Source organism: Rattus norvegicus, chromosome 14 (genome assembly GCF_036323735.1).
Source record: "Rattus norvegicus strain BN/NHsdMcwi chromosome 14, GRCr8, whole genome shotgun sequence".
NCBI lineage: Eukaryota > Metazoa > Chordata > Mammalia > Rodentia > Muridae > Rattus > Rattus norvegicus.
The window spans coordinates 19,740,405-19,762,914 of NC_086032.1; the positions used below are offsets into that span (position 1 = coordinate 19,740,405).

Here is a 22,510-nt window from a genome sequence, read left to right on the forward strand (position 1 = left end):
GCTATAAAATCAAACATTCTTCTGCTAAATCTGCTAAGGCAATATTGTTGTAAGCTACTCGTGGCAAGATATATAACATCAGAGACAAAAGAAGCTTCATGTTTTCATACATACCCTTCACTGCCTTTACTGCTGTTCCCATCTTTGAGATACATTGAAAAGTCTATAACGCCAACCTACAGAGACAATTGTCAGAAGTTAATAGAAAATTTGGTTCTGTTGCTTTCTAGGCACTCAAAGGATAAGAACCACAACAATCACCAGAAGTTTATGATGAATGTTTAACCCTTTACTACAAACATAATGGTAAGGGAGGAACGAGAAGACTCAAGGTAAGCAGCTGAGGATGAGGATCAATAGCAAAGCATCCCCCTAGCAGGTACAAGCTGTTATTTCCCTCCTCCTCCTCCTCCTCCTCCTCCTCCTCCTCCTCCTCTTCCTCCTCTTCCTCCTCCTCTTCTTCTTCCTCCTCCTCTTCCTCTTCCTCCTCTTCTTCCTCCTCCCCCACAACCACCACCACAAGTAACAAAAGGAAAAGAAGGAAAAGACAATTCATGACAGTCAACAGAATCCTCAACATAAAGAATAAAGTTTAAAATTTCTTTCTTTTTCAGGAATTCTGTTACAAACTTTTTTATTTTCTTCCAGGAATAACTCTTTAAAATTTAGTTATAGAAGATTTAAAAAAAATTTCTCAGCTTGCAAAGCACTGGATGTCCTTCCTGGCCCCCTCGCTCTCACTTTTCACCCCCAGAGCTTCTCTGCACTTTCCTATCACATCTCCTCTGCCCCTCCCCCATCTCTGTCAGCCTGTCTTGTCTCCATTTGTGCTACACCCGAAAGTCTCACCTACACGATTGCCTAAACCAGAGCTAAATAGAGCCACAAAGCCATGTCAAAGTGGCCTGCACAAAGCCCACAAGCCCCGGTGCACACAAGGAGCTACAGGCATCTAAAGGAATTCTCAGAGTGGGAGAAATAAATCTCTAGAGAAGACCACGCTGATCCTCACCCAAACCTAAAGCTCTCAGCCCGGGAAACATACAAACAAATAACATGGAGCAGACTGAGCAGGTCATATTTAGGGGCATATATATGTGTATATATATATATATATATATATACATATACATATAACATGTAACAACAATTTAAAAGGGGAGGCATGGAATTTGAAAGAGATCAAGGAGGAGATTATTAGAGGGTCTGGGGGAGGAAAGGGAAGGGGAAATGATGTAATTATACTTCAAATTCAAAAACATAATACAAGGTTCTATTATAATCCAAAACAACGCCTTGTGTGTTTTACAGATCAGAAATACAAAAGCAATTTAAAATAACCACATTCTTTATGTCACCCAACAAATGACCACTGCTGACATTCTGGTGTCTGTTTCAACTTTTACTGAAGAAAATCTTCATTTTTTCAAATAGACCACTTTATTATACATCTTAAAAAAAAATCCAAATTGAACAACACTCCCTTTCCTATTTTCCCTGAGTAAACCGAAGGAACCCATCCCGTGATTTCTCACGCAGCAGTGAGAAGCAGACCCAGGGGAATCATCTTTATTATTGGGCAACTAACTCAAGTGTGGCTCTGATCCAAGTAAACTGCGTTTACAAACTCTTTTATTGCTCACAATGGCCCCGTTAACTATTCTTTTTATCTGTACATATCAAGAAATGGAAAGCAGCAAAACAAAAACAAAAACAACAGTAACAAAAACTAACCAAAAAAAAAAAAAAAAAGAAAGAAAGAAAAAACCCCACAACAAAAAAAATCCCCAAACAAACCAAAACCCCCCCAAACCACCAACCCTCCACCACCCAAAAAATAAATAAACAAAAACCCCTTCCTATGCCACCCTGGCTGTTAACATATGTATCCCTATATTAAAGCAAGTATAGCCAAGACAAGAATTAGGAAGAACAAAAACATAACCTTTTATATTCACACTGAGCTGCAGAAGCAACCTGAAAAGGAAACATTGAGTAATAGAAAGAATTTATCTAAAGAGCCTCCACCACAACTGGAAGAGAGTAATAATCAGGCTTGTTAGAAACTGAGAGAAAGAAAACTTTGTCCTATAATTGAGATTATGTGACGTCATGAGCAGGAGTTGGAGGAAAGACTGAGGGACCTGGAGGGGACAGGGACTCCACAAGAAAACCAGCAGAGTCAACTAACTCTTGGGGGCTCCCAGAGACTGAATCACCAACTAAAGAGAAGATACTTTGGTAGCAGATGTGCAGCTTGGTCTTCATGTGGGTCCCTAACAATTAGAGCTGGGGCTTACCCTGCCTGACCATTCTACATCAAAGGACATGCCTCTTCTAAGGGGCTCTAGGGAAAATCAGAGGGTCAAGTCCCCTGTGTACTTATCAGGTAAAGCATAATTCTGACAGGTGGGCAAGATGTTATTTTGAAAATAACAACTAAGTTGTGGTTAATTCAGGCAATGGCTATGCTGTGTAAATTTCACATCTGCCCAAGTGGCCAGACTTACAGTCTCTGAGCTCTGCTTAAATTGTTCAAGGTATAACCTGGGACCAAGATCTGAAGGAGATTTAAGGATGACAGCATATGCAACTCGTATATGCCTATGGCATATATATATGTATATATACACATTGGTAACATTTTCTCTTCAAGGCTGGTTCCCTTTTGTGCTTAGCCAGAACCAGTCATATAGTATTAGACCTTTTTCTTTATTAATCTTAGGTGTGTAAAGTGGGAAGGCATATTAATTCTGTAACATCAAAACCAAAGAAAATCCTGTTTATGATGCTCACACAGTGTCTTCTAACGTGGTTAGTATGAGCTGAGCATCCCAGGCAAAGGAGCCAGGACCCATTTAAGCCCTTGGTCACAGGAGAGTTTCCCATACCTGAGAGTCCAGGTCTTCTCCTTTCATGCAGAAATTGGCATCGATGACATTCAGACCGACCAGGAGGCCAGCAATAATTGCGCCTTCTTCTTCCATCATGAGAGCATTGGCTTCATAGAACTCACTGCAATAGAGACCCATGAGCACTGCTACCTGAGGCTTCATAGAACTCACTGCAGTAGAGACCCATGAGCACTGCTACCTGAGACTTCAACACTCGAATGGGACATGAGGCAAACAGAAAACCTCCCATTGCTTTGTCATGTCTGGGAGATAAGTAGACATTTTCAGTAACAGGCACATGAGTCAATCCTTCAGGTACTGTGAGCCACTGTCGTTGGGGGGAGAATACAGTGTTGCCTGGTCTGTGCTCATGACACACCATGAACAATGCTGCAAGCTTTAATGTGTCTTCTTAAAATTATTTTCTTTACAAGTTTTTTTCTTTGAATATATTTTTAAGCACGTTTCTTTAATGAATACCTTAAATACAAATTGTTATATATGTGTTATATATACAAATTGTTATATGTGTTATATATACATGGATACATACACACATACCCACACACACATGCCCACACCCAGAGAGAGAGACAGACAGACAGAGACAGAGAGAGAGAGACAGAGAGAAACAGAGAGACAGAGAGAGAGAGAGAATGCTAGAAAACGAGGCCCTGCTAGAGATTAAACCCAGGTCTCTATGAATGGTAGGCAAGTCCTCTATGACCAAGACACAACCACCTTACTTCTTCCTACCAAATAATATATACAATAAAGACCTGAAAGACAATTCAGAATTTTAAGAAACATTCCTTTAGGTAAAATTGGTTATCATTGTAGAAAAGAAAATAAAAGGAATACATGTGAAACTTTTCAACTCCATCTACCAGTGACTTAAGATGTTTGATAATTGGGTTGGGGATTTAGCTCAGTGGTAGAGCGCTTGCCTAGCAAGCGCAAGGCCCTGGGTTCGGTCCCCAGCTCCGAAAAAAAGAAAAGAAGAAAAACAAAAAACAAAAAAACCCCTTAGGACTTGGGAGGTACCAACGGGAAGATTACAAGTGTAAGGTCAGTCTATATGGTGAGTTCTGGGTCAGACTGAACACACATAGACACAGAGATACTGAGACAGACACAGACACGCACTTCTTTTGTGACAAATTCTCTAAGTCCAGGCTGGCCTTGAACTAGTTTGGCGGCTGAAAGGGACTTTGAATTCTTGCTTCCCTTGCTCTCATGTCCTGGAATCAAAGGTTTGCTCCCAACATAAGAGATCACACTCATTAAACCAGCACCCAGACTAAGCAATTTACATCAGAAACTCATTAACCACCTCAGGGCTTTCTCCTTGTTTCTTACTACTCTAATCACTAGAAGAGTCTCTTTTCTATCAGGCAGGAAGAAGTTTTGTGCATGTTTCTGAGCTTTCTGTAAAAGCACACATGCACTTTTATGACTGATTGATTTGTCTAACATTGCCCTCAAGAGGATTAATCCATGTTGCTATATATAGCTGCTACACGTTACATCATACATATATAGTACGATTTATTTATCTATACTATTGTAGATAGACACAGAGTTTATTGTGATGACTATGAAAACTATTTTAAAACTCTAAAAATTATGCTCATTTCCTTGTGTGTATGCACAGGTCTGAAGAGGGAAGGCAGTGTGCAGAGGTCAGTTCTTTCCACCATGCACATCCCAGGGACTGAATTCAGGCCTTCAAACTTGGTGGCAAAACCTTTGCCTACCCACTGAGCTATCTTGCTATGCTCTATGAATATTTTTGTTTCTGGTTTTTGATTTAACATAACTTACTTATGTTAGCTAACTAGGGTCACTGCACTGTAAGGTATGCTGTGATTAAATGTGTAACAGACATGCTTGCAGCTACTACAAACACATCTATCCACATTTTGTTCGTGAACTTGCCCTGAACAGAATGCGTTTCTGTTGGACACAGTAACTAGGTCACTGCGTCTCACACGAAGGAGATGGGCTATGCTCGTCCTTCACAGATAGCACCAAACAATTCCTTAAGTTCTCTGTGCCAAGTAACTCTCCCACCAGCAAAGCCACTTTACACCCTCACCAACGTTGATGCCACTTGTTTTTTGAGGCGGAGCCTGATTGTCCTGGGACTTGGAGCAATCCTGCATCCGCCTCCCTGGGGTTGAATCAGAGGTGTGTGCCATCTTGGTACCCTCTGCCCTTTCATTTGGTTGGTGAAGAGCAGTATCACCTTGTTTAATTACACCCACCTACCCACCTATCTCTGTATTTGTGTATGGGTGTGTGCGCCACAAATGTATGATGCTAGAGGACATTTGCAGGAGCTGATCATCTCCTTCTACCATATGGGCTCTGGGTAAACTCGGTGTCAGTCTTGTGGGGGAGTAATGTTGTCCACCGTGTCATCGTTCTGACCCTCACGCCTTGCTTTAATATGTACTTCTACAGTGGCTGGTGAAGTCACACAGCACCTTCTATGTTTACTAGCTGGTTTCCTTTTGAATCTTAACTTTTTTGTCTATCCTCATAGGTTTGTATTTTTTTACTTTAGTAGAATTATTGTTGTTGTTGCTATTATTATTGTTGTTGTTGTTGTTGTTGTTATTATTATTATTATTATTATTATTATTATTATTATTATTATTTTGAGACAGAGTCTCTCTACCCAGTCCTGGCTGTCTTGGAGAAGGCTGTGTGGATCAGGCCTGAACTCACAGATGTCCTCTTTTCTCTGCCTCTGAAGTGCTAGGATTAAAGGCATGGCCACCTCTGCCTGGCAAGAGAGATGTTTATAATAATCATTATTATACAAATACCTTATATACCTGTTCATCAAAGAATATATAAAAAGACTCCTACTGGCAGGCATGGTGGTGCCCGCCTTTAATCCCAGCACCTGGGAGGCAGAGGCAGATGGCTCTCCGAGTTTGAGACCAGCCTGGTTTACAGAGTAGTTTCAGAAAAACTCTGTTTCAAAAAGCCAAAAATCAAAACCAAACAAAACCAAACATCTTCACTCTATGGGTTGTGTTTAACTCTTAATGTTATGGTTGTATTATGTTATATACATATATATGCATGTATGTGTGCATGTTATGTAACATATGGCTGTAAGGTAATCCAATGAAATGTATGGACAAGGCTTTGCTAAGCACCCTAGGCAGCTCATGGGCCATAATGAATGCCAGCCACTTGTCCCATGGGCCTGTGCGCAGGCTGTGGTTTGTAAGCCTCATCTTTTCTCCTGGCTGTGCTAAGTTTTGGCCTGATCTAAAAAGGATCCTATGTAGTCCCAGTCACAGATGACATATTGGATAAAACACCCTTCTGGGCCTGGGAGTGAGTGTGTGAGGTGTGTACAGAGAACTGATGAAACTGTCTGTCATGCAGTGACTGTGTCTGACCTACACAAATGCCTGGCTTCTATGGTTTGACTTTGTATATCAACAGGACATATCAAGAAGAAAGTTCAACTAGTGCTCATACCTGAGAAGTTCCTTCTTATTGATCAAGGCCTTCATGTACTCAGAAAGCTTCTTTTGCATTAATGCCAACCGAAGCCAGGCTCTTCCTCTGCCAACTGGTGTCCTGCAAGAACACAGAAGGCAAATGGCTCAGGGCACAAGTAAAGGTGGCAGGGCTGGGGTCAGCATGGGACAGACTCATATGCTCCTGCTGACGGGCTTACAGTATGAACCAGTATAAATACAAAGGCCCTACTCGAGATCCCCCACCTATTCTTGCACAAGTGACTGGCTGGGACAGTCACAACCAGGATATCTGGGACAAATGCTTTTGCATTTGCATTAGTGAGTAGATGTGCCGTAGTCTGAAGACGAGAGCACTCTTTACCCAACTGGAAATGCCCCATCAGTTTAGTATCTGATGAAGCCCAAGTTTAGAGTGGATTATGTAAGCTACTCTTAGGGACACAGCAGTGCAAGCTTCCATTCAATTACGTTGCACCAGTTTCCTGTGGAGGCTAATCTCTGTATTTTTTCCCTTAAGTCTGAAGGCAGGCCTAATGTTTCTGGGGTTCACTTATCTTGGGTCTAAAATCCCATGGGATGCATTTGTTTTCCCAAATCAAGACAGGCATAACATCTCTCTAGGTTAAATTTCTTAAGGCTTGTCAAGTCGCACCTGAATTTGTAATAAAAAGATCGAGATGTCTGGTATTTTTAACAGCAACAAAACCTCTCTGTGAGTCTCCTTCAAGAGCAAACATTTCTTAAAAGAATACAATCTGGGCCCTGGTGTTTACACGTAACAACATTACAATCTGGACGGCTGTAAAAATGTGCACAGTATCATGAGCGCCTTTCTTCAAGGAGAGGAAGAGAATTGAATCTGAGACTTACTTGAGTCCTGGGAGATCTTTTACACTTGCTGTTATCTCTGCAGCTTCTGGAACAAGCTTTTCTACCAGCTCTAGAGGACCCCAGAAGGACTTATTTTGTCCAAGAAAAGTTTTCTTGGCTAAGGCAACAAAACAAAACAGTATTCAGTATTTTTAATCTTTACAACATAAATACTCCTTTGCTACATACAAATAAAAGTGCCTGTATCTGTGCTTACACAAATTCACATTCATATTCTCATTCTCTCTCTCTCTCTCTCTCTCTCTCTCTCTCTCTCTCCCTCCTCCCTCCTTCTCTTCCTCCCTACTCCTCCCCTCTCCAATATCCTTTCTAGGTAACCAAACCTGGGCTATTAGTTTAAAAATTGTCTATGCAGGTTGGAGACTGCTCAGTGAATAGTGTTTGCCATGCAACTTGGGCCAGAGTTTGAAACTTTTTTTTTTTTTTTTTTGGTTCTTTTTTTCGGAGCTGGGGACCGAACCCAGGGCCTTGCGCTTCCTAGGTAAGCGCTCTACCACTGAGCTAAATCCCCAGCCCCGGAACTTTTAAACCACATAAAAGCCAGGTGGGTGTGGTGGCTGCCCCATGATCCCAGAACAAGGAGGACTAAAACAGGGGAATCCTTGGGCAAGCTAGCTGAGTCTGTGAGCTCCAGGTTTACCCAAAGACCCTTTGCTAAGAACTTAAATGGAGAAAGAAAACAATATTCAACATCAATCTTTGGCTTTCACACTCCCCCATACATGTATGAATCCAGGTATACACATATGCAGACACCACAAAATATAAACACATGTAAAAGTTATGGTTTCTTAATATGTAAAATTTTTACAAAAGAAAATTCTGTATTTCCAAGTCTCAGTTCTTCCTTTTTAAAGAGGAATTTGTGTCCAGGACTAGAGAGATGGCTCAACAGTTAAAAGTACTAGCTGCTCTTCCAGAAGACCCAGGTTCAATTCCCAGCACCCACACAGCTGCCTGTAGCTATAGTTCTCAGGGGTCTGGAGCACTTTTCTGGCCTCCAAGGGCACCAAGCACAACATGGAGCACAGGTACACATGCAGGCAGAACATCCATGTACATAAAAATGAAAATAAATTAGAAAAGGATCTGACTAGCCCTATACTAATATTTGATGAGTTAGTACGTGAAACCATGCAGTATTAGTGAAGAAAATAACCCAACACAAGCTGAGTACTTCAAAGGGAGGAAGGAAAGAAACAGGCGACTGAGAGCCAGGCCTGCCCTGGAACTGCTCACACGGGAAGAGCGCCCGTTCTGCCCCAGCCTGTGCCCCGGGCAGGTCACTGCTTCATTCTAGGCAGACCTACTTTCCTGTCAATCAGATGGTTTGCTTAATGACGAAGGGCCTTCCAACGCTAACATCAAATGACAGCCGTACTTTTATGTACTATAATAAGTCCTTTAAGTCAGTTAAAATTCTGCGCCTATACAGGTCGGATTCCACTAAAACTTTTTAAGGCAGGGTTTCTTACTATGTAGCCCTGGCTGGCATGAAACTTGCTCTAGAGACGGGCTAGTCTGACCTCACAGAAACCTGCATGCCCCTGCCTCCTGAGTGCTGGGCTTAAAGGTGTGAGCCACTGTGCCAAGCCCACTAACGCTATTCACCCAAGACGTTTACTCTCCGCTTCCATGGAAACGGCATTGCTCAGGACCGGCTGCACACGCTCTGAGGCCACGGCCCACCTTTCAAGCCATGTTTCAGGCAGTGTTCCATCACCACGAAGAACTGCTGGAGAGGTGCGTAGTCAGAGTCCAGGGTCCGCCCCAGGTTCAGAGCCGACTCAATCAAGCCCTTGATGCTCAGCTTCGCCATGTTCATCAGGTTCATGCGCTCGTTAGCCATGAGATAATTAGGATCTGCGGGGAAGAGAACGAGCTTCCTTAGTGGGAGAGCGCAGAGTAACACGGTGTAAGTTCACCACACTGTCTGCACTGATGGCATCAAAGCTGGTGACTCGCCAACGACCAAGGAAGTGGCAAAGTATTTTTGGTGTATTACTCCTGGCCGTGTCCTTGCTGTAGAAAGAGATATTAGTTTCCATAATAAGAGCAAAACTGGATTATTTTATCAACCCATAAGCCTTCAGTGTACCTTCGATGCTCTACCTGCTGTGCCACACGGGCACCAGGCTCACAGCCGCTCTCACCCTTCCTCTGCTTGACAGTGCCTTGGTGGGGGAAGGGTTCAGTGCTTCTACAAGCTACTGCAAGTGTACTATTAACTCTATTGGTATCGAAACCAACCGGCTCTGTGCTTGTTAGTGTTTATGTCTATTTGATACACTCTGGAGTCCACTCCGAGGAGGGAATCTCTACTGTGAAATCTAAGACTGGGCTGTAGGTAACCCAAGAGAATGTTTTCTTAGTGACTCATTGGCGAAGGCCCAGCCCACTGCGGGTGGCTCCACCTTGAATGGTGATACTGGGAACTGTCAGAAGGCAGGCTGAGCAACCCATGCGGAGCAAGCCAGTAACCAACATCCTCCAGGCCTCTGCATCTGCTCCTGCCTGGCTGGTTTCAATTCCTGCCTTGGCTTCCCTCACGGGACTCTGATTCAGGATATGCAAGTTAAACGATCCCTTTCCTCCCTGCTGCTTTTAGTCACAGCAATAGTGACCCTGGCTAAGGCGATCACTGTTAGTTCATAATAAGTTACTGGTATAATGTGGCACAAGAAATTTAACTCCCAAGTTTTCAACACTCAGCACAGAGTCTGGCTCTCAGTACCAGAGATAAACTATTTGAGAACAGGGGCCCAGGACCATAGTCTATTTGACACAAGACAGAAGATCCAGGTACCTCTTACAAGTGGGATCCTTTCCCCCTCCTCCCCCTGGCAGAATTTCACTAGAACTAATAGCAGTTTTTAACCTCAGCCTCCAAAGTACTGGGATTATAGTCATGTAACACCAACTATATCCAATTGTGGTCTTAATTGCTTCTTGTAATAAGCTATGTATCTGGTCTATAGCACAGTGGCCAACGACAGAACCAGAGTCCAGAATGCATTTGTTCAAGTCCAACCCTGTGTTCTTGCCCCACCACAATCTACTTATAAGCGAACAGATGGGTTCAGACTACTAAGCCTCCAGTCCTAACAAGATATCCATGTACTCCCTGAATTCTCCACATGCATAACATGCCTGTGGAGGCCAGGAGAGCGTCAGCTCACACGGGACTGTAGTTACTGGGAGCCACCGTGTGTGTGCTGGGAATACAGGTCCCCTGAGAGTAGCTGGTGCCCTTAAGTGGTGCCAGCCTGTTTCTTCTTCTCTTTAGGTGACAGAGCGGGGACAAAACAGCGTTGTGGTCCAAGCTTCCACAATCCATAAAGGAAGAATTTGGACTTGTACTTGCCATGAAAGCTATGTGCATGCATTGGTATGTGTGTACACTCACAAGCACCAGCACATATTGAACTTGTGAAAACAAAGGAAAAGCTGCCCAGAGAAACATTTTAGCACAGCTAGGGAAGACCAAAGCCCTTCTAAAACTACACTTATAATTAAAATAAACAACACAAAACAGGGTATTCAGTCATACAATGTTTTCACTTATATCTACCTTTATACTTAAGTCAATAGAGCAAAAAATGACCAAATCCTAAGCTGATTTACATTAACTTTAGAGATTAACAGACTTAGGACCCTAACTATGAAAATCTGATTTGCTGTAGTGCTCTCTTAGCTAATACTGTAATTCCCTGGTTAAGTAATTTTTAGAGATAGCGTCTCATCATGTAGCCAAGCTAGTCTTGAATTCACAATCCTCAAGCTGCTGCCTCCTGCATAGCCATGCACACCGGAGCACCAGTTGGCTTAGGTAGTATTTTAGAGAAAAACTATACGTGAAAGTTGAAATTGGCCTGTACGCCCATTACTTGCACACTGACAAATGTTCTAAGGCTATCTTCAGACATCTCTCTCTTTTATGTATAGGGATGTTCTTCATGCATATGTTGTCTGTGTACCGTACGGGTCAGTGTGTACCTAGTGCCTACTGACTCCAGAAGAGGGCATAGGAACCGCTGGAACTGGAGTTACAGGTGGCTGTGAGTTGTCCTGTGGGTTCTGGGGATTGACCCTGAGTGCCCTGGAAGAGCAGCCAGTGCTCTTGACTGTTCAGCCATCATCTCTCCAGCCCCAGACGAATCTTTTTATTCACTGTAGATCAACTTGTCAAGGACAGAGACACCAGCACATAGATCTGTGCTCACAGCTGCTCTATTAACAATGCAAAAAAAATGCAACAGTTTCCATGTCCATCAACTCATAAATGGATAATGAAAACGCTATACATATACATGATGGAATTTCATTCAGCCATAAAGAAAAATGAGGTTATTAAACGTACAGGAGAATGGGTAAAACCAGAAAATACTACATTAAGAGAAGTAATGGAGCTCTGAAAGCCAAAACATGTTCTCCCTCAAATGTAGAGCTCAGTTATTAATTTCCACGTATGTGGGAGTATACACAGCGATCAGGAAGCTAGAAAGAGGTTCATTAAAGGGGGAAAATTCTTTAACCCAGGCAGGGCAGTAAAATGCTTGTGATGAAAGGAAGGGGGAACACGAGGCAGAAAGGTCTAAAGGGGAGAGGTCAGGGAGTTGAGAGATAGGAAGGAGTGGGAGAGGGTAAACCAAGGTCACGAGGAAATCTGATAATTGATATACTAATAAAAAAATTAACTGCACCCAAGGCTCAGGGGACACCTACGAAGAGGAGGTGTAGAGGGCAGAGAGGACTGTGTGAGTGCTCTCTTCTGAACGTGACCTGGCTGTCCCACATGAACTCAACAGCTCAGATCACCTGCATAAGACCTGAAAAGATCAAACCGGATGAAATTCTGGTGTAGACAGGGTAGGCAGCCCTTACTGATAGTTGATATTTATGTTGGGGATAGCGAGAATCATTCTTTCTTGAAGATGTGGCCACTAGTAGTATTCCAATGGATGCTTCTACACCCTACACATATGGGTGCCATTAACTGTTCTTAGTGGGTTATAAAACCAATAACAAAAACAGACTAGGTGTGGTGTGGTACACACCTTTAATTTTAGTACTTAGGAGGCACAAGCAGGCAAATCTCCGAGTCTGAGGCCACGCTCGTCTATATAATAAATTTTAGGCTAGTCTAGACTATATAGTGAGACCCTGTCTGGAAAAAAAAAGTTGAACTGGGCATGGTGATGTGCACCTTTAATCCCAGCACTTGTGAGACAGAGGCAGGTAGATCTCTGAGTTCAAGACCAGCCTCGTCTACACAAACTCTGTTCTACTCTTTCTGATTCAAAGGTAGGTGTATGTCTTAAGCTCTTCAAAGACTAGACTTCTACTCAGAAGAACCCTTTCTGAAAGACAAAACAGTTGACCGGGAACTTATGTGACCCTTAGAGAGTAGTAGCAGCTTACATTTATACAACAAAACCTTGAGATGGTCATGGATAACTACAGGGAATAGAAGAGGTAGTTAATGCTATTTAATTACTATTTATATTATATATCCTAATTCCCAGTAACGCTAAACTAATTTGTGTTTGACAATAGTCACTCCTAGGATTTCCTAATTCTTTGCAAGATCAAAACTTTATCTTGGTGAGCTGGCAGTGCGGCCTCTAAGCCCAGATTCTTGGGAGGATAGAATGGTAGGTCATAAATTCAAGGTCTCTGCGCTACAGAGTGGATTCAGGGCCAGCCTGGGCAACTAACTCATCAAGACCTTGTGTCAAAGTAAAAAAAAATCTTTGTTTTAAAAATTAAAAAAGGGTGGGATGTAGCTCAGTTCTAGAGTACTTGCCTAGCATTTGTGGGAATCTAGGCTTAATTCCTGGTACCGAGAACAAAATAAAAGCATCATCAAAAATTTTACCCCAGACAGGGTCTTACTATGTAGCCTGGCTGTCCTGGAACCAGCAATGTAGACCAGGCTGGCCTCAAACTCATACAGATCCACCTGCCTCTGCTTCCTCAGTGCTGGGAATAAAGGTGTGGCCACCACACCTACTATTAGAGTTATCTTAATGAGAAACAAAGCTGTTGTCATTCAGAGTTTTCAATCGTGCCTAGGAGCTCAGAAAAGATCAAAATAACAACTAGAAAGAGACTAAAAGCAAAGGAATGCTCACTCTGCTGGGAGTAACTGGAGAGCAGTAATTCCTGAATAAGTCTCTTGAACTCTGGCTGTAATCGCCTGCCTAGGAATATACGTTAGGCATTAACTAAATTGATCATTATACTGAAAGAAATAACTGAATGTGCAAAAGAGCCTTTATAAGAGACTAGCATTTAAATAGCATTCCCATTTATGAGAACTTTGTGTCTGTCTTCATCACTTAAAATCACAGCTTTACACCCCACAAAGAACCTGATTATTTATAGTCCTACTGTGTGCTCTCCACAATGTGATGCCAGATCCCACATATATTTCTACTTGGCAGGACTGAGGAGAAACTTACTTTAGAACTACTATTTCTGAGGTGCACTCTGTTAAAGTAGCTGGTTAAAATATTTAATCATAAATCCATTCATCTTTACTGCTGTCTATTCTTATTAACGGTATAATCCAAAGATGGACTTTGCTGAAATTTAGCTCATTTAGAACGTTTATATCCACTCTTGTTGGTATCAACTATTTACTTGTGTAAATTAACATCTGATTTTATGCAAGGAATCTTGTCTCTTTGAGGCTTGATTTACCCTGCAGTGTCATACTGGTGAGAGGGCTGGACTAGTTCCTAACTCTTTCATCCCATGGAAACATTCATATCGAGCATCCTCCTGACACACTCGACACTGGTTCTTCAGGGACTGTCCCAGAAAGATCCACAGAATATGGAGAAATGGCCATGTCCCCCTTCCAGAAAACCCTGCAAACTACTCTGACATCAAATACCATGAACTCTGGTTCTGGAGCATCAGTGTCAGATCACAGAAAAGCTGTTAGGAGCTTAGAGCTTAGGCTCAGTGGTACCAGTAAATCAGGTTCTGGAGTTTCACCTAAAGTGAGCAGCCTGACCATCTGCATATGTGTCAAAGCCTCAGAGACGCAGACCTCGAAGATCCTTCTGTCTCTAGTGTCAAAACTTCACGATTCCAGAAAGACAAGTAAAAGGAATATAATATAATAAATATACGTATTTTACAATGCATATATAAATATAAGATATAAGAGACATAATATTATGTATATCACCAGAAAGCAGAATGAATGAGCTTAAGTGGAGAAGAAATAACTAAACAGTGGGGGGGAAACAAACTCAGAACTTAAGAAAAATGAATGAAACCCAAAGCTGAATCTTTGGTAAAGATCAACAATATTAAAGCCAAAATACGGACCCATGCCTGTAATGCTAGTACCCAGGACTCTGAGATAAGAAAATCACGAATCTGAGGTCAGCCTGGGCTCTGTGGCAATTCCCTACCTCAAATGTAATGTGACAAACGCCTCACACTCTAGGTGCCACACTTTCCCTGCCCTGACAGCTCCGTCCCTGATTACACTGTCAACCCAAATACTCCTTCTTCCCCTAAAACAGCAATAAGATAAACACTGACAGACATTTATCCATTGACCAGCACAAGAGTCAAAATGACTGAAACCAAAAAAAGTGAGTCACTGGGCTCACTGACCTTATAGAAACAAACAAAAGTGTAAAGGAAAAAATGTAGGCTGATGTGTTAGATTACAGGTGAGACAGGTGATTTGCTAGAAAAATACAAACTATCCAAACTACCAACCAGAAAACATGAGTAGACATGTACAAGCAAAGACACTGAATTAGTAGTACAGCAAAAACAAAATCCCACAGAGAGGAGACCAGAAACAAACGGCCTCATTGACGTTTGGTTAATCGTTTAAAGAACTAGCATCCATCTCTCACAACTGTTCCACAGACAGAAATGGAACTTCCCGCTTGCCATACCAGTACTTCCCAAGACAACAGACCAGCACTATAATATTCCATGCGAATGAGATGCAAAACGCCTCAACACCACACTGGCAGCACAGAAAAGATCACAACAACCACGTAGCCAGAACGTGAGGCTTGTTCACATACACAAGTCGGTCAATGCAATACACCAAATTAATAAAAACTGTGATTTCAACAGACGCAGACAGAGCAGCCGATGTCCAACCACCTTTACTTTTATATGTAACAAACTGGGAAGAGAAGGGGATCTCTCTGGCCTAGTAAAAGGCAACTAGGAAAAATTCCTAACTAATACACCAGCCAAGGGGGAAAGACTAATGGCTTGTCTACAGACCAGGAACAAGACACACATGGCCATTACTAAATAACACTACAGGAGAGTTTAGCCAAGATAATTACCAAAACCAAACCAAACCAAACCAAACCAAACCAAACCAAACCAAACCAAACCAAACCAAACCAAACCAAACGGCATCTAGATTAGAAGGAAGAGGTAAATATTTTCAGAGAATATGGTATTAAAGATTTAAAGTATCCCAAAAAAATCCAAACAAAGAAAAAGTATTAGCCTTAGCAAGGTTGCAGGTTACAAGATCAATACAGGACTTAATTGTATAGTAGTCTCTTTTTTTTTGTGATATTGCTTTCTGCAAGTCACAGTAAGCTAAAAATATTAAATGGAAAATTCCAGAAACAAACGACCAATAGGATTTAAATTGCATGATGTTCTATGCAGTATAATGGAAACATATTCCCTTTCTTGCCCACGATGAAAACTAAATGACCCTTTTGTTCAGGCATCTCCACGCCACATAAGATACATGTCTGTCAGTCACTCAGAAGCTGCCTTAGAGGTAGACCACAGTGTGTCTATTACTTATCAATGGCCATTAGCAACAGTGATGATGCTGGAAATTCACACGTGAAGAGACAGTCTACTGTAAAGTGCTTTTGTCAAGGGAAAACGTGAACATTCTTAGCTTTATAAGGACAGAAAACTATGCTGTGGGCACACTTTGGTATCATAAAGTATGAGGTCATGACGACATAATCTTTACTAAACTATATTGTTATAATTGTTATTTGTTATTAACAATTACTGTTACTGTCTCATTCTGCCTAATAAGTGAATGCTTTCCTTCGGAAGTATATAGAAAAAAATCATACTGCATATAGCTTTTAATATTGCTACAGTTTCAAGAATCAACAGTGGATCTTGAATATATTCCTTGTAGATGAGAAGGGACCAAACTGGCAATCAATTGCTTAAAATGAAATTTAAAGATGACTTCACTTACATGGTCCCAAAAAGAAAATACAAATATATTGGCAAACGAGTTGCGAATTTGTGTACTGAAAACAAAATGTTGAATTGAGAACTTAAAGCATCAAAATAAACAAGCATCCCACGCCAATGGCTTTCAGACTGACTAATTCTGAGACGGCAACACTCCTCGACTTACTACAGATCCAAAGCAATCCCTGTCAGAATCCCAGCTGTCTTATTTACAGAAGTTGGTAAATTCACCCAAAACACCTATAGGAATACAAGGGGTACAGGGGAGTCAAAAATAATCTAGAAAAACAGTGTTGGAGAATGCACACCATTAGTTCAAGACTAATTGCAGAGCCGTGAATACCAAGATGAGAGGAACTGGCCCTCACCACAAATGTGTAGACTTAGGAAATGGACCCCAGAGCCAGAATGATGAGATGTTTGTGATCAAACGGTGCCACGGCATGTCTACATGCAGAAGAATTAAAATAAAAACAAACCTCTGGGGCCAGACAGCTGTCTCAGTGGTTAAGAGTGCATAGTGCAAAGGACCCAAGTTTGAGTCCCAGGGCCCACGAGTACCTAACAACCACCTCCAGCTCCATCTCTAGGAAACCTGATCCCACGGCCTCTGCAGGCGTGCACACGTGCACACCTAGCCACGCCCACACCCACACACACATGCATGCACAATTAAAAAAAAGAACTTTAAATTTTTAACTAAAAAGGACCAGAGAACAAAATTTAAGAGCTAAAATTGTAAAACTCATCATATAAAATACAGATTCAAATTTTTCAGAGTTTTGTAGTCTTGAGCTTGGCAATGATTTCTTAGACATGAGACCAAAGTACATGTAACAAAAGAAATAATAGAAGAGCTATATTCCAATTTACTTGCAAACATTTGAGTTTCAAAGAATTTAATCAAGGAAATACTGATAAACAGCTTGAGTCTAGCACTCAGGGCGGTCAGATCTCTGTGGATTCAAGAACAGCATGGCTTATACGGAGTTCCAGGTTAGCCATGTTGTGGTTTGCCCCGAAGTTACTGTATTTTGATGCTAATTCCACTGCCTCAAGGACAGCAGCCTAGTCAAGGACTCAGAACTCCGGTGACTTCACCAGAACCACCTCCCCATTGAATCTGTAAAGTACTGGTGAGGGGCAGGTACAGGATAGAAGGAGGCCTGTCATTGGAGGAGAAGGAAGGATGGGCGGGAGAGAAGTTTGAAGGAGGAGGAGGAGACTAAGGGAGAGGGAGAGACAGGAGGGAGAGAGGAGAGAAGCCGTGTCAGGACAAGATGGCAGGTGATGTTAAGATTCTGCTCTGTGTATTTACAGGTTGTTATTAATGTTCTCAAGGGATGGATGGTACCGGGTTTTGTATGTTTAAGTGGGCAATTATATCTTACCAATTGGGTCAAAGATTATTGTGTTGTGTGTTCTTTTATGTGAGGGTTTGAGTGTAGGTAAGTGTGTGGCTGGGATGTGTTTCCGACAAGATATCTAGCAGATATCTGGGCACCGAGGTGAGGACCTAGCGGGGTAAAAGACCAACATTACCGTTTTATTTTTATATTTTTACAACAACATAGCTAAAAATGCACAATAAGAGACACTGTTTAAAAACTAAAAAAACAAAAAAGGGGGGAGGAAAGAAAGAGGGGAAAAGGGAAGGAAAGGAGGAAGGAAGAAAATAAGGAAGGAAGGAAAGAAAAAGAAAGAGCGAGCGCTGGGGAGATGGCTCAGACGTTAGCAGCTCGTAACTGTCTGTAACTGCAGTTCCAGGGATCTGCTGCTCTACTCTGGCTTCCGTGGGCACTGCTACACACACAGTGCACATGCATACATGCAGACAACACACACACATAAACCAATGATAAGCTTTTAAAGAAACTAGCTAGCACTAATTATAGATTTAAAGATATTACAACATTGTGCACTGCTGGTAGAAACAGAAAATGTTGCAGGTGCTTTAGACATATCTCAAAAATGCTAAGATCTGGGCTGAACACACAGCTCATTGATTAAGAGCCCTGACTGCTCTTCCAGGACTTGGGTTAGAGTCCCAGCACCCATACTGTGGCTCATAACTGCCTCATGATGTCCTCTTCTGGACTCTGTGGGCATCAGGGACACCTGAGGTGCAAAGACATACTTTCAGGCAAAAGACCCATACCCCTCCCCCCACGTCTCCTGCCCCTGCTCTCCCTCTCATGTGCTCTCGAGCACACACACACACACACACACACACACACACACACGCACACTCAATTAAAAGCTGCTGAATTACCATTCTATGTAGAGTTCTACTTCAAGGCATCTCCCCAATATGAAACAGTTTTTCTTACGATTAGCCCCCAGATGGTAACATGTCAAATACCCACCAACATAATATGGAGAAAACATGGTGTGTCCACACAACAGAAAGTTTTCTGGCCACGCCACTGATGGATCTGAAAACGTGCTGAAAGAGGCCATGAACAGACAGACACATGGTTCAGGACAGTGTTTACATCGAATGCCCAGAATAGGCAAATCCACAAAGACAGAAAGGAGTCTGTGGCCTGGCAGGGGCAGGGAGGTAGACGAGATAGCGAGTGGTTGGGAATGGGTGAAGACGTTCCTCTGAGGAGATGAAAACACAGAATTAGTCGGTGGTGATGGAAGCTCACGGCTTTGTGAACGCACTAACAGTCACGCTGCACATGGTAAAATCTAACAGTCAGGCTGCACTGTAAAATGGTAGCCTTTACTGGTGTCTAAATTATATCTCAATAAAACTATCATTGGAAAATGCTTGAGAGATTCAAGAGGCAGTGATGTGGAATTTGTATCGTCTCGATGCAGACCACTGAAATAGATACTACAGATCCAACACTGAAGAAACAGGCTGGACTCTATACTTTTCAGAAATTGCTGATAATTTTGTCTGCTGTGAAACTCACAAATATGTAAGTAAATTTTAAAAAAGTCATAGAAAAACCTGACATAATCTTACAACATTGCCCATTTTATCTTTTAAATAATAACGTCTCCTTTAAACGTCTGACAACCGTCCTAAGGAGCGCTGCACACACAGGAACGCGGTGCTACTCACGGCCAAGCACAGGCACTGCTCAGTGATCACCATGGTACACAGAACCCAAACCTGACACTCCTTCTTATGAAAACAATGGAAAGGTGGTTAGAAAAGTAAAAAGAAAAGGAGGAAAGGGAAGGGAAGAGAAGAGACCGAGCTGAAAGACGCTGGTGTGGCACGCACCTTCTGGGTCAGCACGCACTTGCTCCACCAAATCTGTCAAATCCTCCCAAGAGTCTTTGCAAACGGCAAAAAGAAAGGAAAAGAAAGATAAAATGTCATGCAAGCCAAGAAAGGAAAGCGCTATTAAAAATAAGCGAGGGATTCTTTCATTTAACACAGGCATTAACAGTGAAAAGGGGCTGGGGACACCATCAAAGAGGCAGGGGCCTTACGGTCACTACTGGATGGATGTTTTACTTCAAGGTTTCCAATGGGAAGAAACAAGTATGCTTACATCATAAACAAGTGGCACAGATTTCCTTCTACTGGAAGCCAAATTCAACTCTGCAGTCTAAGTGTATGCCACATTAACACCATTCAGAACTTACTTTGATCGCTTCACTAAAGCTGAAAGCAGGGATATTGATTGATTGATTGACTGACTGTTTTTAGAGTCAGGACAAATCTCATGATGAAAATGATTGACTTAAATAATAATAAAAATATAACACAATTTCTAACTCTGGCCCATAGGAACAAGGACAAATGAGGCTACCCTAAAGACACATAAATCAGTACCTACAGGCAATGCAGTCAGTGACCTTCCTGAAGAACTAGCCAGGAAGGTGTTGGCAGTCTCTGCAGGACATGAGTGGGCATTTAGATTAAATAAGTCCAGAGCAAATGCAAAGCATGACTTATTACAAATGAGGTCAGGAAAGTTTATGAAAATTACTTCCAGGAGCCCCCCCACAACCTGTGCGTGTCTGTGCCTGTGTGTTTATGTCACATGTGCTGGTGCCCACAGAAGCCTGAAGAGGGTGTCAGAGTCCTGGAGCTGGAATTACAGGTACCTCAAGGAGCCAGATGTGAGTGCTGGGAGCCAAGACTCTGGAAGAGCAGTGAGTGCTCTTAACCCCTGAGCTTCTTCTCCAGTTCCCAGAGACTTTAAAACTAGATAGCCTTGTTCATGCAAAGATCCCTTAGGAAGTGTGTCACCCAGAAAACAGTGTACACTTCCAATGCTGCCCCTTTAATTTCATGGTAAACTGGGTCTAAGACACTGTGTGTGGACTATTAGATATGCTCTTCTGGTTATAACCCATCGAGTGTGTCTTGTGCTGCCATTCATGCAAACGAGCCTTCAACCACCCACTCACACCACTGTTGTACATGAGCATGAACATCCAGTCTTACCTTTTATTCACCCAAACTATATCTGTCCCTAGTAAAACGAAATCTGTCCTTAGTAAGGCAAAACCACAAAACTCCTCCAAGACTTGTGCGCAAAATCTGGAAAGTAAATTTCTAGGTAGAAATGTGCAGTGCCCAGCAAGCGTTTGTCTGATGTTTCTTTCAGTGTGTCCTATGTAGAGCAGTTTCTGCCAGACCCACCTCCCACCTCTACAGGACTCACTCTGTAGCCCATCCCAGGGTGGCCTGGAACACCCTCTGTATCTCAGACAGGGCAATCCTCTGTCTCAATCTATTGAGTGCTGGGATTATGGCGTGAGATTTCAGAAAACACCATCATGCTCAGTTCTGTTTTTTTCTTTAAGGACACTCAGCGGGAGGTGTCTTCTGGCAGAGGTCAGAAGCTGTCCCCTGACTCATTTTAACTTCTCAGCCTCAGAAATCTACTCTACTGCATAACAGATTATGGGCTGGGACGTGGCTAGCACGCATTCTACCCACCTCCCAAAAGAACAGGTATGCTTGCTATTCTTATAAACCTAATTCTAAAAGTTTTATACAAGTTTTATTTTGGGGACAGGGTCTTACTACGTAGACTACAGAGGTCCACCTGCTTCTGCCTCCCAAGTTACGTGATTACAGGTGTATGCTGCCATGTTCAGCCTTATAAAATAATTCGGTTGTACCTTCTACAACATGTTCAAATTATTAAAATAACAATAACAGCATTTAATATATTCGTCCAAGTATAACACCTGTACCTGATTTTTCTAAAGGTATCACATTTTCGCCTCAAGCATGTTTTACCTGCTGTAAACAGCAGTATTAACAATATGTAACAAGAAAATGCACATTAACACACCAGGGAGGACAACAACCTGAATGCCTGTGCTGGTTACTTTTTGTCAATTTGACACAAACTAGAGTAACCTGGGAAGAAGCAGCTTCAGTTGAGGAATTGTCTCCTTAAGATTGGCCTTTAGGCCTGCCTGAGGGCATTACCTTGATTAAAGATTGATGTGGGAGGATCCCGTCCACTGTGGGAGGTGCTGTTCCCAGGTAGGTGGCCCTGATGAAAGCAGGCTGAGCAGGCTAAGGGGAACCAACCTGGGGACAGCATTCCTCCACAGCCTGTTTTAGCCCTTTTCTGTAGGTTCTTACAAATACGCTGCCTGACCCACCTCCTCTTATACGATGTAATAGATGTTTTCCTACCTGAACTGGTCCTGGTTAGTATTTTTTACAGCAACAGAAAGCAAGCTGGAATGACACTGTAAACAGGTCTGGTTTAAAATTTGCTATGGGGTGGGTGTGGTGGTGGATGCCTTTAATCCCAGCAGAGGTCCCTGAGTCTCTGTGAGGTCAAGGTTGGCCTGGTCTACACAATGAGTTCCAGGATAGCCAGGAATACACAGAGAGACCCACTCTCAAAAACCCAAAAAAGAATGTGCTATAGATGTGTGACTATGCCAGACGTAGAGTGGAAATGGTAAAGTCTGCTAAGGGGAGTGCCTGGCACTCGCTAGCTAAACAGCTTCAGTTCCCATTTCTAAGGCTGACCC

At 42.4% G+C, this 22,510-nt stretch overlaps 1 protein-coding gene and 1 non-coding gene across 5 annotated transcripts in view; both read right to left on the bottom strand.

Moving 5' to 3' along the window:
• The window catches only part of Rufy3 (RUN and FYVE domain containing 3), a 74,938-nt gene that overhangs the window by 24,812 nt on the left and 27,616 nt on the right, over window positions 1-22,510 (bottom strand). For 3 of the 4 annotated variants that reach the window (NM_001401613.1, NM_001401614.1, NM_001025127.2), the window contains 5 exons: window positions 8,984-9,157; window positions 7,274-7,391; window positions 6,399-6,500; window positions 2,892-3,015; window positions 115-176 (listed from right to left, as the gene is read on the bottom strand). In NM_001401613.1, the coding sequence (NP_001388542.1) occupies window positions 115-176; window positions 2,892-3,015; window positions 6,399-6,500; window positions 7,274-7,391; window positions 8,984-9,157 (580 nt within the window). Of the gene's footprint in view, window positions 1-114; window positions 177-2,891; window positions 3,016-6,398; window positions 6,501-7,273; window positions 7,392-8,983; window positions 9,158-19,775; window positions 19,830-22,510 lie in introns of all 4 variants that reach the window. The other variant, NM_001401615.1, reaches the window with a different exon arrangement.
• On the bottom strand, window positions 2,972-3,112 carry Mir6321 (microRNA 6321). Its single transcript, NR_106692.1, has one exon. It is a non-coding gene; the product is annotated as a microRNA 6321 (primary transcript).